A 12792-nucleotide genomic window follows, 5' to 3' on the forward strand; every position below is an offset into this window, starting at 1 on the left:
CTCTGCCAACAGGTGCCCTGGGGCAGGGATGCCCGAGCTCATCTCACCCCTCGTTTACCAGTTTCTAAACCCAGTCAGGATAGGGATCCCTTTTCCCAGTCCTCGAACGGGGAGGGAACACATGGCCCAGGCTGGTGTGCTCAGGGAGTGGCCCTGCTCAGAGCAAAAGAATGAAGGGGAGAGGATGGTGGGAGGTGGGGCTGGAGAGGTGGGCGAGGGCTGGTCAGTATCCAGTGGACCCTCTCTGGGAGAAGCTGGCAAGAGCGGGGAGCGCACAGTTTTGTGATACTGACTCCTGCAGCCCAGGGCCGCCTGCTAAGAGGGAGAGACAGACACGTAAGGCATGTGCCATGTGCCTGCCAGGCGGGTGTGTCTCCAGGTGCTCCTGGGGTGAGCAGGCACACTTGCTCCAGGCCATGGCAGTGGAGTATCAGGGGTCAGAGCATGGGTGGGGTGGGAAGGGTCGTCTGTTTCAGGCACAGTGCCTCTGGGTCTGGGGATAAGCCTTGGCTTTAGAGCTCTGCCCTCGGGAGAGGGAAGGAGACGATGTGCTCTGGCCTGCTGGCCCAACCCTCCCCCTGGGCCCACAGTCTCTGGGCCTGCAAAGATTCGAGGCTGGGATCATTATGCAAATCAAATTCCTCATCGCTCCAGAAATTAATTCAAGCAGTTAGAATTGTGGATCTGGGAGCCAGGAGATCGCAGTGATCTGAACAAAGGACACGGGGCCCAACCCCACGGCGGGCTATCAGCCAGAATGTAAAAGCAAAAGGATACTCACACAGCCAAGCCCGTGATGCAGGGATCCAATCTAAGCAGGAAACATGAAACAAAGAAAAAAAGACAACAGTGATTGAAGAAATGCACCTGGGCCCGGAGAGAGCTAACAGGACGACATCCAAGTAGGTCAGCACCCCTCCTGTGGCTCCCACATCCTCTGTCCTCTGTCCAGACATGTCCCACACAGTAGCTGGGGAGACCTTCTCGCTGACAGAACCCTAAGGCAGCAATGAAGGCATTCCTGGGCCACAAAGGGACCACCGCACAACTCTGGCTGTTGGTTTCTTAAGAGCCACAGGCTCTTTTTTAAACAGAACCCAGAACCAATGGCTGTTACTCCCAATTAGCAGGAGCCACCCTACACCTGCAGTAATTCCCCCTAAGGCGCTGGGTTCCAAATGGCATCAGGGCCGCTGTCCAAAGCCGCAGCCAGTGAGGTGGGCCTGGGGTCACATGAAGGGGGGGGCGGTGGGAGTGGGGGAGCCAGGGAGACTGGGTCACCACATACCGGCTTCTTCCCCACGATGAGCTTCTCCACCTTCTGCACCTGGGACACATGGTCCTCATTGGTCTTCAGCTCCCGCTTGCGAATGCGCTCGTAGATCCCGATCAGCATCTCCCGGGGAATGTCCTCACCGTCGTCCACACCTGGATGGGAGAGCAGCCGCCAGGTGTCAGTGAGCGCCGGGGCCTGGGTGGCGGGGGCACCCCTCCGCTTCGGGCCCCCAGGCTCACCCCTCATTTACCAGTTTTTAAACCCAATCAGAAGAGTGATCCCTTTCCCCAGTCCTCAGCAGAACTAAAGGCTCTCTGGACCCACAGTCTCTGAACATCTTCAGTCCATTACAAAGTGCCTCAGAATCCTTCCACCAGGACCAAGCCAGCACAGCCAGGCTCCAAGGCTTTATGAATATCAGCTTGGTAACAGGCCTGGGCTCAAATTCCTGCTTGGTTCCCAAGTTCCTGACAAGCCACATGACCGAGTCCCTGAGCTGGGGGTCCTGTTTCAAGTGGGTCACCGAGAGCACTGGTGGCTTCCCGGAGATCTTGTGAGGAGGCCAGAGCAACCCAGGTATTTCTCAGAAAGTGTGAATTCCGTGCACCTGCTGCTAGCTGTCATCCCACGTCACATGGCACAGAAGCTGGAGGCCTGGCCTTGAACCTGAGTTTTTCTGACAACAGGCACATACCCTTTCTGCTAAACCTTGAAAAACTGCTGTGAGGAGAACAGCCCCACTCGGGAGAGAAACCCCAAACCACACCAGTCCTCAGACTGCAGGCTGGCGAAAATCCAGGGGTTTGGTATCAGATACTGTTGGTGAAGCTGTTGGGAAGGGGCCTCACACACTGCCGGTGGGACGGGGCCCCTGCCCTGGACCACTTGCCGCTGGCTATCAGTTATAAACTCAAAACCCTCCGGGCCACTGATTGCATTTGGGGGAATTTATCCCGTGGGACAGGCTCCGCAGACAAGGTGACTCACTGGAGCATGGTTTCCAAATAGTGGAAGACTGGAATTCACCCATTTACCCGTTCACAGGAGACTGGTTAACCCATCACCGCACAGGAGGGCAATGGAATATCACACATCTGCCAGGAAAATGAGCAAGGCCGTAAGGAGCCGACATGGAAATATCCTCTGAGATTTGTTAAATGAGAAAAGCAAGGTGCCAAAGGGACGAGGGTAAAACCAGTCGTGCACGTTGGTACGTGTGTGAGCAGGGAAACTGCGGGCAGTACACCAGGGACTGAACCACCTGGGTGCACAGGGAGGGATGGGAGGGGCTCCGCCACAGACCTTTCCTACTTTTTTTTTTTAAACAGACTGTTTTTTTAGAACTGTTTTTTGTTTTGCATGTGTTTTTAAAATATTTTATTTATTAGTCAGAGAGACAGAGTACTTGTACAAGCAAGTGGGGCGGGGGGCAGAGGGAGAAGCAGGCTTCCTGCTGAGCAGGGAGCCAGATATCCCAGGAGCCTGGGATCGTGACCTAAGCTGAAGGAGACACTTAACCGACTAAGCCACCCCGGTGTCTCTAGAACTGATTTTTAGAGCAGTTAAGTTCACAGCAAAATTGAGGGGAAAGCACAGGGATTTCCCTATAACTCCTGCCCTCCCAGCCATGGATCTTTTACATCTCCATAGTTTTGCCTTTTCTGGAATGTCACATAGCCGAAATCCTATGGTATGGGGCCTTTTCAGACTGGTTTCTGTCCCTCAGTAATAGGCCGTTAAGGTTCCTCCAGGTGTTCTCATGGCTGCATAGCTCATTTCTTTTTAAAAAAAAATTTTTTTTTATTTTTAAAGATTTATTTATCTGACAGAGAGAGAGAGAGGTCACAAGTAGGCAGAGAGGCAGGCAGAGAGAGGAAGGGAAGCAGGATCCCTGCTGAGCAGAGAGCCCGATGCGGGGCTCAATCCCAGGACCCTGACACCATGACCTGAGCTGAAGGCAGAGGCTTAACCCACGGAACCACCCAGGCGCCCCAGCTCATTTCTTTTTGGCACTGAATGATATTCCGTTGTCTGGATGGACCACAGGTTATCTATCCATTCACCTACCAGAGGACATCTTGGTTGTCTCCAAGTCTTGGCAGCTGTGAATAAAGCTGCTGTAAATATCCATGTGCAGGATTTTGTGTGGACATACGTTCTCAACTCCTTTGGGTAAATACCAAGGAACGTGAATGCTAGACTGCATTACTTTCTGTTTGCTTTTTTTTTTCTATCTATGTGAGGATAATACCCATTCAAAAAATCAAGCTACAGAATTTAAAAACAAATACCAATAAAATAAAAGCATTGCTCATCTGGCTTCCATGCCGGTGAGCTCTTCCTCCCCCACCCATCTTCCAATTCCCAGAAGTGCTCCTGCTGCTGGACCTACTGGGTGACCTGGGATGAGCAATTCCAGAGAGCAAACGTGTCCAGTGTATGTTGGCGCGGGGGAAGGCTTCCTCTACAAAGAACAAGCTGGATGTCTGCCCAGTGCAGAGTACCAACCAGGTAGGCTTGGAGAGACCAGAGTCCTGCCCCCTCTGACATGCACCTGCTGTGTGATCTTGGGCGGATCCCCTCTCTCTCTGCCTCGGTTACCCTTCTGGAACATAAGGAAGATGCAACAGAACACTCCCGAGTTCCTGGCTGGAAAAGATGGGATTTGGTGGGAACAGCCTGCGCTTAAAAGACAGAACCAGCAGCTTGCTCTGCTGAGCAGGGGGGGGATAAGGCCCCCCCAAAACCCCTGAGACTGCTGGGGATGGTCAGGTGCAAGGGCGGATATACACCGCAAAGCCACTGATATGAGGGCGGCTGTCTGGCAGTATCTGACCCAGGAACCCCATCTCTCCCCTGGCCTTCTTTCCTCTGGGCTACTCATTTCTGGCTCCCCTTGCTGTTCCCCATACAGGGAGGGGGTCCCAATTATGTGGGTGAGGTTTCCAGGCAGAAAAAAAAGTCATAGTCTAGTCACAAGACCCTTAAGCCCCCTGGGCTTGCCAACAGCATATAGCGTACAGCCTGTATCCTGCGTCCTGGGGCCACGTGGGACTCTGCGAAGACCAGACTCAGGCTCAGCCCTGCGAGGAGTGAGGTCTAGGGTCGATGTAGGAGCGCACATCGCTGCCTCATCAAAGCATCTGCTGGTCGAGCTTATGCGCTCTGGGGCTGACTTGACATTAAGTAAGTTCCCAGACTCCTTAGCTTCCTAGAAACTCTAGCTAAGACCTGAACTCCTTGGGGCCCAGGCTCCCCCTAGGCCTAGCAGAGGGCCACACACCCAGAGTGCTCAGTGAAGGGAATGGCCATAGCTTGGGTGGTCTGCACAGAGCCCCGCCCCTGGGCTTCCCTGACGCCCCAGCTGGGAAAAAAGGGCAGACCTGTCAGCTCTGGGTGGGCGTCCCCTTAGCTGGAGTGTTGCAGGGGTGCCCACCACCAGGGGGCGCGCGAGGACAGTTCAAATCCCAGGAGGGATTTGAGGGGAGGGACTCCTGTCCCAAGAGATGGGGAGACAGAGCAGGTGGGCTTTGCAGGAAAAAAAAAAAAAGGACAAGAGAAGTACATTTAAATGGCTCAACAAGCTCACAAAGTTGGACTTGATTTAAACCAGCTTTTTCCTTTCTTAAAAACATGACACCTGGGGCGCCTGGGTGGCTCAGTGGGTTGAGCCGCTGCCTTCGGCTCGGGTCATGATCTCAGGGTCCTGGGATCCAGTCCCGCATCGGGCTCTCTGCTCAGCAGGAAGCCTGCTTCCCTCTCTCTCTCTCTGCCTGCCTCTCTGTCTACTTCTGATCTCTCTCTCTGTCAAATAAATAAATAAAAATCTTAAAACAAACAAAAAAACATGACAGTTAATGACTGACTCTTGATTTTGGGTCAGGTCATGATCTCAGGGTCGTGAGACTGAGCCCCTGTCAGGTTCCACGCTGGGCGTGGAGCCTGGCTAAGATTCTCTCTCTCTTCCTCTGCTCCTACCTCCCTCTTCCTCTCTAAAAAAATGTTATGTGCTCGTGCGTATGTCTGTCTATACACATGTACACGTGTCCATGTACCTTACACGCTTTCTGAGGGGACCTCGGCCTGCTGCAGCTGCTGTTTCCCCAGAAGAGGGACACAGAACCTCCTCTTCCTTCCAGGGACTCCAGGCACATGAGGACATGCTATCAGCTAACACTGTGCCCCCTGGGAGACAGCGGTCCCCTTTTCAATGCCTTTCCTTCACAATGATACCAGGAAGGCCTCCCTTCCCTCTGCCCACTTTAGCACCTTAGCCTTGGGGACTGGCCAGAAGCAGCTCTGGTGCTCTTGTCCACTGAGTTCATTTTTATAGTGACTACCTAAGTGCAGTGAAGGATATGGGCTTCCTGTTTATAGTGATGTTGGAAATTTCCTCTAAAACACACACACACACTGAGGCAAGTCCGTTTCATGAGGAACATCAAGCGTAGGAGAGAGGGGCACAGCAGTGATGGGGACAGTGTGTGCCAACCCCTCTGCCTGGTCCTCGCCTGCCCGGGGTACCCAGCACCAGGGCTCCCGACTGTGCTCCTTCACATTCCCTGATCTGGCCTCTGGGGACTGTAGTGGGCCCTCCCGTGCTGGGTCGAGGTTTCTTAGGCTGGCCCCCTCCGTCCCAGCACCTCTATCTGTCAAACCCCTGTGTATCCCTCCGGAACAGGCTGAAAATGTCACTTTCTTCCCAAGTGAGGTTTGTGGCACCACGAGACCCAGTCAGTGCTCCCACCGTGTGTGTCACTGTTACAGCAGTCAGCCCTCTTCAGGGTCATTTGTGCTATGTTTGCGGAACCAAGGCTCACCCTGGGTCCCCGTGGCAAAGACGGGCTACGTGGCAGCCCAGCCCCCCACCCCTGGCTCTACGCTGTGCCTAGCTGGGCATGCAGAGGGCGTTGGAGAGACAGCTGTATGCTGGAGCCCAGGGCCCAGGGCAGCTTACCTCGAAGGTTCTTGACGAAGTCCTCCAGCTTCATCTTTCGCTCAGGTTTGACGTTGGGGCTGTACATGTCTGTGTTGAGCAGGATGATGGCAAATGCCAGGATGAAAATGGTGTCTGGGTTCCGGAACTGCCGAACCACCCCGGGGTTGCAGATACAGTACCGCTGGCTAGAGGCCGGGAGAAGGAGCAGGATCAGGACCTCCTCAGTCAGGGCTGGACGTGGGTCTGCCCCTGCCTCAGGACTGCGCTGCTGCTCAGGCCCCGATGCTGAACAGCTGAGGCTGGTCACTGTGCTAGGAGCCTCGGTTTGCCCATCTGGTCAATGGGGGTAACACCCGCTCCTCCTTACGATAGTTACATATACTTCAGCCATCTGTCCTCTACCTGGCGACGGTTGCTAAGGGAGAGGACTGCAGCCCCCCATCTCCCTCGGAATTGGAAGCAACCCAGAAGGTGAAAAAGTTGCGGTCAGTGGGATATGAGCAGAAGGGATGTGGGCATCTTTAAGGCTGTACGTTATAGGGCAGAGTCCATTCTCTTCCCTGCCTGGAATGGGGGTGCAATGGTGTGTGCTGGACCTGCTATCTAGGACCTTGAGATGAGAGGAGCCTGGCTCAGGGAGGGGGTGGGTGAGGTGGGCAGACTAGAGAAGAGGAACCAGGGCGTGTTATAACCAAGGCAGGAGCCATTGGAGCTCAGACCACCCGGGCTTCAATCCTTTCTTCTCCATTAATGCCGCCACCTCCAGTAAGTCCTCCTGGAAGGAAGTACCTGAACGATCCCCTCCCAGGGCCCCAGGGTCTTCCTCCTGCTGTGTCCTCATTCCCTACCTTGGCCCCATCGCTGGTGATGAGCCCTGAGGGCTGGGTCAGTGGCTGACTCTGTCTCCCACACCCTGCTCGGGCATGAGGGATCCTGCCCAGCCACTGTGCACACAGTCCTGGGAAGAATGAGTATGGGGTGGTAGCCGACCTTGACTGTGGGCTCTCTCTTGTGCCAGGCACTGGGCTAAGTGTGCACTCACACCCAAAGTGGTTTAGTTCTTCCACTCTAAGGTAAGTGTTTTTTGTGATCCCCACTTTATAGGCAAGGACACGAGGCACAGAGAGATTAAGTAACCCGTGCAAAGTCACAGAGTAAGTAAGTAGCACAGTGGGTGTTAGAGCCAGGCCAATCGGCTCTGCAGTTTGTGTTCTGAGTCACTGTGTGAGAGGGGCTGCCCTTTGTGAATGGGCAGACAATGACAACACAGACTGACGAATGGGTGATGCTCGTGAGGACCTGGAGGGACACAGACTGTCCCAAAGTCTGGTTCTAGAGATAACCCAGCACAAGATCTGGCATACAGAAGGGGCTACTTACTACCTCATCCTCCAGGCAAGTTCAGGGCCATCTGCCTTGGGGACAGGGCTGGAGGGGGGATTTGGGCCCTGAGCCATGGGCCTCAGAGCCCAGAACCTTCCCCTTCCTGACACCCACCCATGCCCTGCCCTGCCCCCAACCTGAACGCCTCGATGAGCCGCTCCACCTTCTGAGCCTCCCCTTGGACCCGGATGTGTGCCTGGAACTTCCTGAGGGCTTCATCTAATTCCATGGCGGAGAAATCCATCTCATCTACCACGCAGCTGAAACGAGAGACCAAGGCCCCATGAGGGTCTGCTGCCCGCGCAGTCCCTGCCGGCCCTCCTGTTGGGGGCAGAGCACCACGGGAGCCCATGCAGGGCAGGCCGTGAGCTGCCCAGAGCCAGGGGACCTGGCCACCTCTTGTCCAGAAGGGCCCTCCGCCTGGCTTCCTCCAATCACGGAACACTTAAGATTGCAGCCCAATGACCCCTCCCCACCGTGCTTCTGGGGGAGTCTACAGATCCCCGGAAATTATAGGAAAATGTTGCTGAAAATCTCTGTAATATTTTTTTTTTAAAGATTTTACTTATTTTTTGACAGAGACAGAGATCACAAGTAGGCAGAGAGGCAGGAGGGGGCAGTGAGGGGGAAGCAGGCTCCCCGCCGAGCAGAGAGCCCAATGCGGGGCTCGATCCCCGGACCCGGAAATCATGACCTGAGCCGAAGGCAGAGGCTTAACCCGCTGAGCCACCCAGGCACACCTCTGTGAGTAATTTTCTACAGAGGGCCAAAGCCTGTGGTCTCTACTCAGGGCAGAAACAGCTTGCACCATACACATCACACAGGGCCCAGAATGCCCGTCCCTGCTTGAGTCTTCTTGTGCTGTGAGGGATGTCAGCCATGTGCTCCCATCTCCTCCGGGAGGAGGCAGAGGCTGGCCGCTGGCCTGTCAGGCAGTGACAGTGCACTGAGCCCATCTCCCCATGGCATGGGGAGATCTGCCTGGGTTTTGCTGGTTGTCTTTCAAGGGGCCTCTTGGAGGACCTGTGCCATACTCACCTGCCAACCTGCCAATGGGAGCAGAGTCTGCAGAATCGGCTGGTAACTGGGTTTTGTCTGGTTCCCCTCATCCTAGCCCTGCCCTCCCAAATGCCGCGCTCTGTCCTCTGACCCAGATCCCCGAACAAAGAAGGTGGGGTCTGTCCCAGGGACCCAGTCAGCAGGCTGTGGTGTCCAGTGGATCTATGTTTAACAAAGCTGTGGCCACCCCTGGGGGTACTGTGGAGGCCTCGGCCGTGAGGGGCCTCATTCTTGCTGCCAGGGCCCTTGCTCTGCTGGGTCCAATGGGTTTGGACATAAACAGTAGTGCCCCCGACCTTCTCTGAGAGCTCATGGCTCTGGAGGAGCCATCTTTCAAGGCTGCTGCTGAGCGGGTGGGGGAGGGCAGGGGCCACATAGGGAATAATTTGCTGACTAGCTTCTGAGCTGGACGCCTGGTGTGGAGGGTTGGGGGTGTGTGGGGGGGTGAGGATTACTGCTTCCTGAGGCTGCTGCTATTTTCTGATGGGGGAGAACAATGCACGGATTTCCTATGGACCAGCAGCTAGCTTGGGGGTTGGGGAGAGCCTGGGGGGAGCACAGGAATGGCTGCAGGGGGTGTGGGGGCTGGCCCAAGACTGTCTTAGGCCCAAGCCACTAAGGACCTCATCTGTTTCCCCCTGAACTGCTTCCTGAGGCTGGTTTGAAAGGCAGGAGAGGAGGCACTAACTCTACGAACAAAGCAGCAGATCCCCCGCCCCCCACCCAACCCCGGTTAAGGGCCAGAAAAGAAATGGCAAGTGGGGAAAAGGCAGCCCAGGTGGGCACGCCTGGCCATGGAAGGGCACAGACGACATTCTGCTGGGTAATAGCTAGAGCAGCCGCCAAAGGCTGTGGCTCACTGCGTCCTGTGCATCTGTGCACATGCTGGGTATATGTGTGACCGAGTAGGTACGTGTGCCTAGAAGTCTACGCGTGTTGGGGTGGGGAGCACCTGGGCCAGCCCTTCCCTGAGCCCGGGGTTTGCTCACTTGGGTAAGAGGCCTCAGGTAGCTGCCCACCTCCTCCCAGGGGCAGCTGCAGACACGGGGCACACAGGTGGCCGTGGCCGGGCTCTTCCTTACAGCAAAGACGCCTGGCCCTAGGAGGCCCACTGCCCACCCCCTTGGCTTTGTTCTCTGGATGATGCAAGGCACTGCCCTTGTTACTAATGGTTTGCTGTCTACCCCGCTTTGATTCTGCTACTGGTCTACATCTCGGTGTGTAGCTGCCTGGTCAGAAATACCCTCAATGACAGGCCTGGAGATTCTCCCCCAGGGGCCTGGAGCCCCACTATTCCGTCCTTTCCCACAGCTTTGACCCCTCCTCTGTGAAAGGGGCTTAAGCAAGACCCGACACCCACACCCGTGTGTTTGAGGATGATGCAGGGCCAGAACACAGTATAAACCCAAGGGTCCAGCTACTGGGGGCCTTTCTACTTAGGGCAGTCTCAAGGAGGAATGGAGAGATTTGGGGTACATATTCTCGAAACTGTCAGCGGTTTCCAGGGAGCAGGAAACCGGATTTTCTGTAGAGTTCCAGTAGCTGGGAAGGTGGTGATTGCCAGCCTTGGTTGGACTCTTACCTCTAGGTCTCCCAGATGGCAGAGGCAGGAGAGAGACACAGGGGAGACAGGCACTGGGGTCCCTCTAGGCTCCTCACGCCGCACCCGCCCCCCGCCCAGCCCAAGGGCATGTCAGGATGGCTGGCAGTCAGGCTGGGAAAGTGAGCTCAGACCTCCAACCCTACTCCCCCACCCTGAGCATGGTGGTGGCTCAGCCTTGCTGGAGAGGGATGGAGGGGTCAAGGGTGCATGTTGGGGGACCTGCAGGGTCGATGTGTGAGCTGTAGTGCCGGGGGGTGGATGCACGTGTGTACGCCCGGTAGGGGGTGACGTGCAAAACCACGTGGGTGTCTGTGTGCATCTAGGAACAAGGAAGAGCTAAGGGGTGGATTTGGGCCGTATTCCAGCAGAGCAGGTCTGCACCCCCGCCCCCACACCTCCTGGCCCCAGAACTCACTCAAGCACGTCCCGGTTGAACTGCTTCTGCCGGTTGCCCAGGAACTCGCCGATCATCTGTCTGCTGAGGCCCTTGCGCTGCAGCAGGAAGTGGGCGACCCCCACTGGTGTGTCGGGCACAAAGCCGCGCTCGATGAGGTACTGGACGCCCTTCTCAGGCTTCCTGGTGAGGTGGGGTGAGAGACAGGCTCAGCCGTGGCTGCCCCAGCCCCTCCTGGCTGGCCCCCCTCCCTGGGGACTCTGGGTGCCCTGCCCTGGTCCCTGCAGAACTGTCCGACCCAGAACTGTGCAGACCCTGCACCAGGCGGAGGCTGGGACTGGGCCATGGACCAGTGCGGGGCTGCAGGTACCGGGGCAGGGACCGTCCGACCACTGCCCCCATGTTCTGCACTGCCCCATAACCCATTTGTGTAGAAGTCACTGCCCCGCGTTTCACTTCCAGGCAGACTGGAACCCCTTGCCCAGCACATCCTGGCCGGCCCTCCGCCCCACCAATAGCAAACTACCTTTTCTGTAAGGACTTCCTGAGTTAACACAGTTAGGTGCCTGGAACCACACGTGCACGAAGCACCATGGAAGGTTCTCACAACTAGCCCCAGCTGAGAGGAGAGGAAGTGAAGTTGCAGCCTTGATCCTTCCTGAGCAAAGAGGGTTTCTGGGACAGGCTGGGCTGGCCCGGCAGGGCTAAGGGAGTCCACCTGCACCGGGAGCCATGTAGCCTGGCTGGGCTGTGGTGGAGGGAGGCCCCCTCACGGGCTCAGCAAGGGCCCAGGCTGGCCCTTTCCTCCCTTTGGGCCTCTGTCCCCCTGCTGGTCTGTGGCATGGGCCAGGCTTGGCTGACCTCCTAGGGTGGTGCGAGGGGGTGACCTCGCACTCTTGGAAGGCAGCTGTCCTCTGACAATCCCAGAGCCTCAGACGAGCCTGGGGAGCTATGGAACCCTGGTGGTGTACCCGGCACCCATGCGGGGGTGGCGAGGGGAGCTGGGCCCTCCCGCTGGGCCTGGCAGGTGGAGATCAGAGTTCTGATCTCCCCTAGCAGCCCAGCGGCACCAGTGGGTATCCACCTGTCCCCATAAACCACGTGGCTCCTGACTGACAGCAGCATCCAACACAGACTGTATTTCCACCTGCAAGCAAAAACAGGGCCCCTGCTGCAAGGTGACCTTGCTATTTTTAGCTCAGGATGACTACACACCCTAACATCACCTTCAGGCGTTCGGCCGGGAGTGGCTGCTGGCCAGCTTGGCCCTGGCACGGCTCCCCACTCCTTCCACAGACCCCATTCCTCCCTAGGATTCTGGTGTAGCCAACCAGGAGCCTCTCCAGCTGCTTGGCTGCTCACACTCCCTCATGGCCCTGCTCCACACCAGCGCCCACGGGGCCCAAGCCTGCGCCCATTTCCCTCTTCCTCATCTTCGAGGTCAGAGGTCACCCCGGCAAGCCCACCGATGTCTTTTCTTTAGCTTACACGACGTTAACAGTAGGGATTCTGGTGAGCATACAGAAATTGGGGTAGCTCAATCTAGAATCCAGATTTCCAGCTTCTCTTAAAAATCAGGCCAGCTGGCACTCCCCGGCCTGTGCTCCTGTGTGGCCGTGACCAGAGTGCTGGGCTGGGCCACGCCACTCAGGCATCCCATGTCAGCCCCTCGCCTGGGGGCCCAGATCCAGTCCTGGCCTGCTTCCTTGGGGGGCTGGCTGCTGTCCTCACTTGGCCCCCTCCCATGTTTACACACCAACGTCACACAGTATCTCGGACTTCAGGATCCGGGCTCCTCCGCCTGGGAGGAACAGAACACAGCAGAAGGAGAGTCTTACAAGGGGCCATGAGAATGCAGATTCTTCACAGATTAAGTACCCAGACTACTTTCTTGTTAGGTACTACTCAGGATGACAGCAGTGATGCGGGCTGGTCAGGAATACCCCACAATGGCAGGCTCTAATCCTTGGTCTAAAGGACAAAAGGACTGAATCAATGACAGCTGGAGAGGAGAGGGAGGGGTTTCTGCAGGAAAATGAGACACTTTCTCTGAGCAGGTGACACTGGGCAGTGACCTAAGTTCTTAGAGAGGTTTCTGGGTAGAGGCAACAGTGAACGAAAAGGCCCTGAGGTGACAA

At 56.4% G+C, this 12792-nt stretch overlaps 1 protein-coding gene across 3 annotated transcripts in view; it reads right to left on the minus strand.

Moving 5' to 3' along the window:
- IQSEC1 (IQ motif and Sec7 domain ArfGEF 1) overlaps window positions 1-12792 on the minus strand; it is a 167510-nt gene that overhangs the window by 17406 nt on the left and 137312 nt on the right. For all 3 annotated transcript variants that reach the window (XM_044252905.1, XM_044252903.1, XM_044252906.1), the window contains exons 4-8: window positions 10676-10837; window positions 7736-7858; window positions 6234-6400; window positions 1289-1428; window positions 782-811 (exon numbers count right to left, since the gene is read on the minus strand). In XM_044252905.1, coding sequence (XP_044108840.1) covers window positions 782-811; window positions 1289-1428; window positions 6234-6400; window positions 7736-7858; window positions 10676-10837 — 622 coding nt within the window. The remainder of the gene's footprint in view (window positions 1-781; window positions 812-1288; window positions 1429-6233; window positions 6401-7735; window positions 7859-10675; window positions 10838-12792) is intronic.

Source organism: Neovison vison, chromosome 6, assembly GCF_020171115.1.
Source record: "Neovison vison isolate M4711 chromosome 6, ASM_NN_V1, whole genome shotgun sequence".
In the NCBI taxonomy this organism is placed as follows: domain Eukaryota; kingdom Metazoa; phylum Chordata; class Mammalia; order Carnivora; family Mustelidae; genus Neogale; species Neogale vison.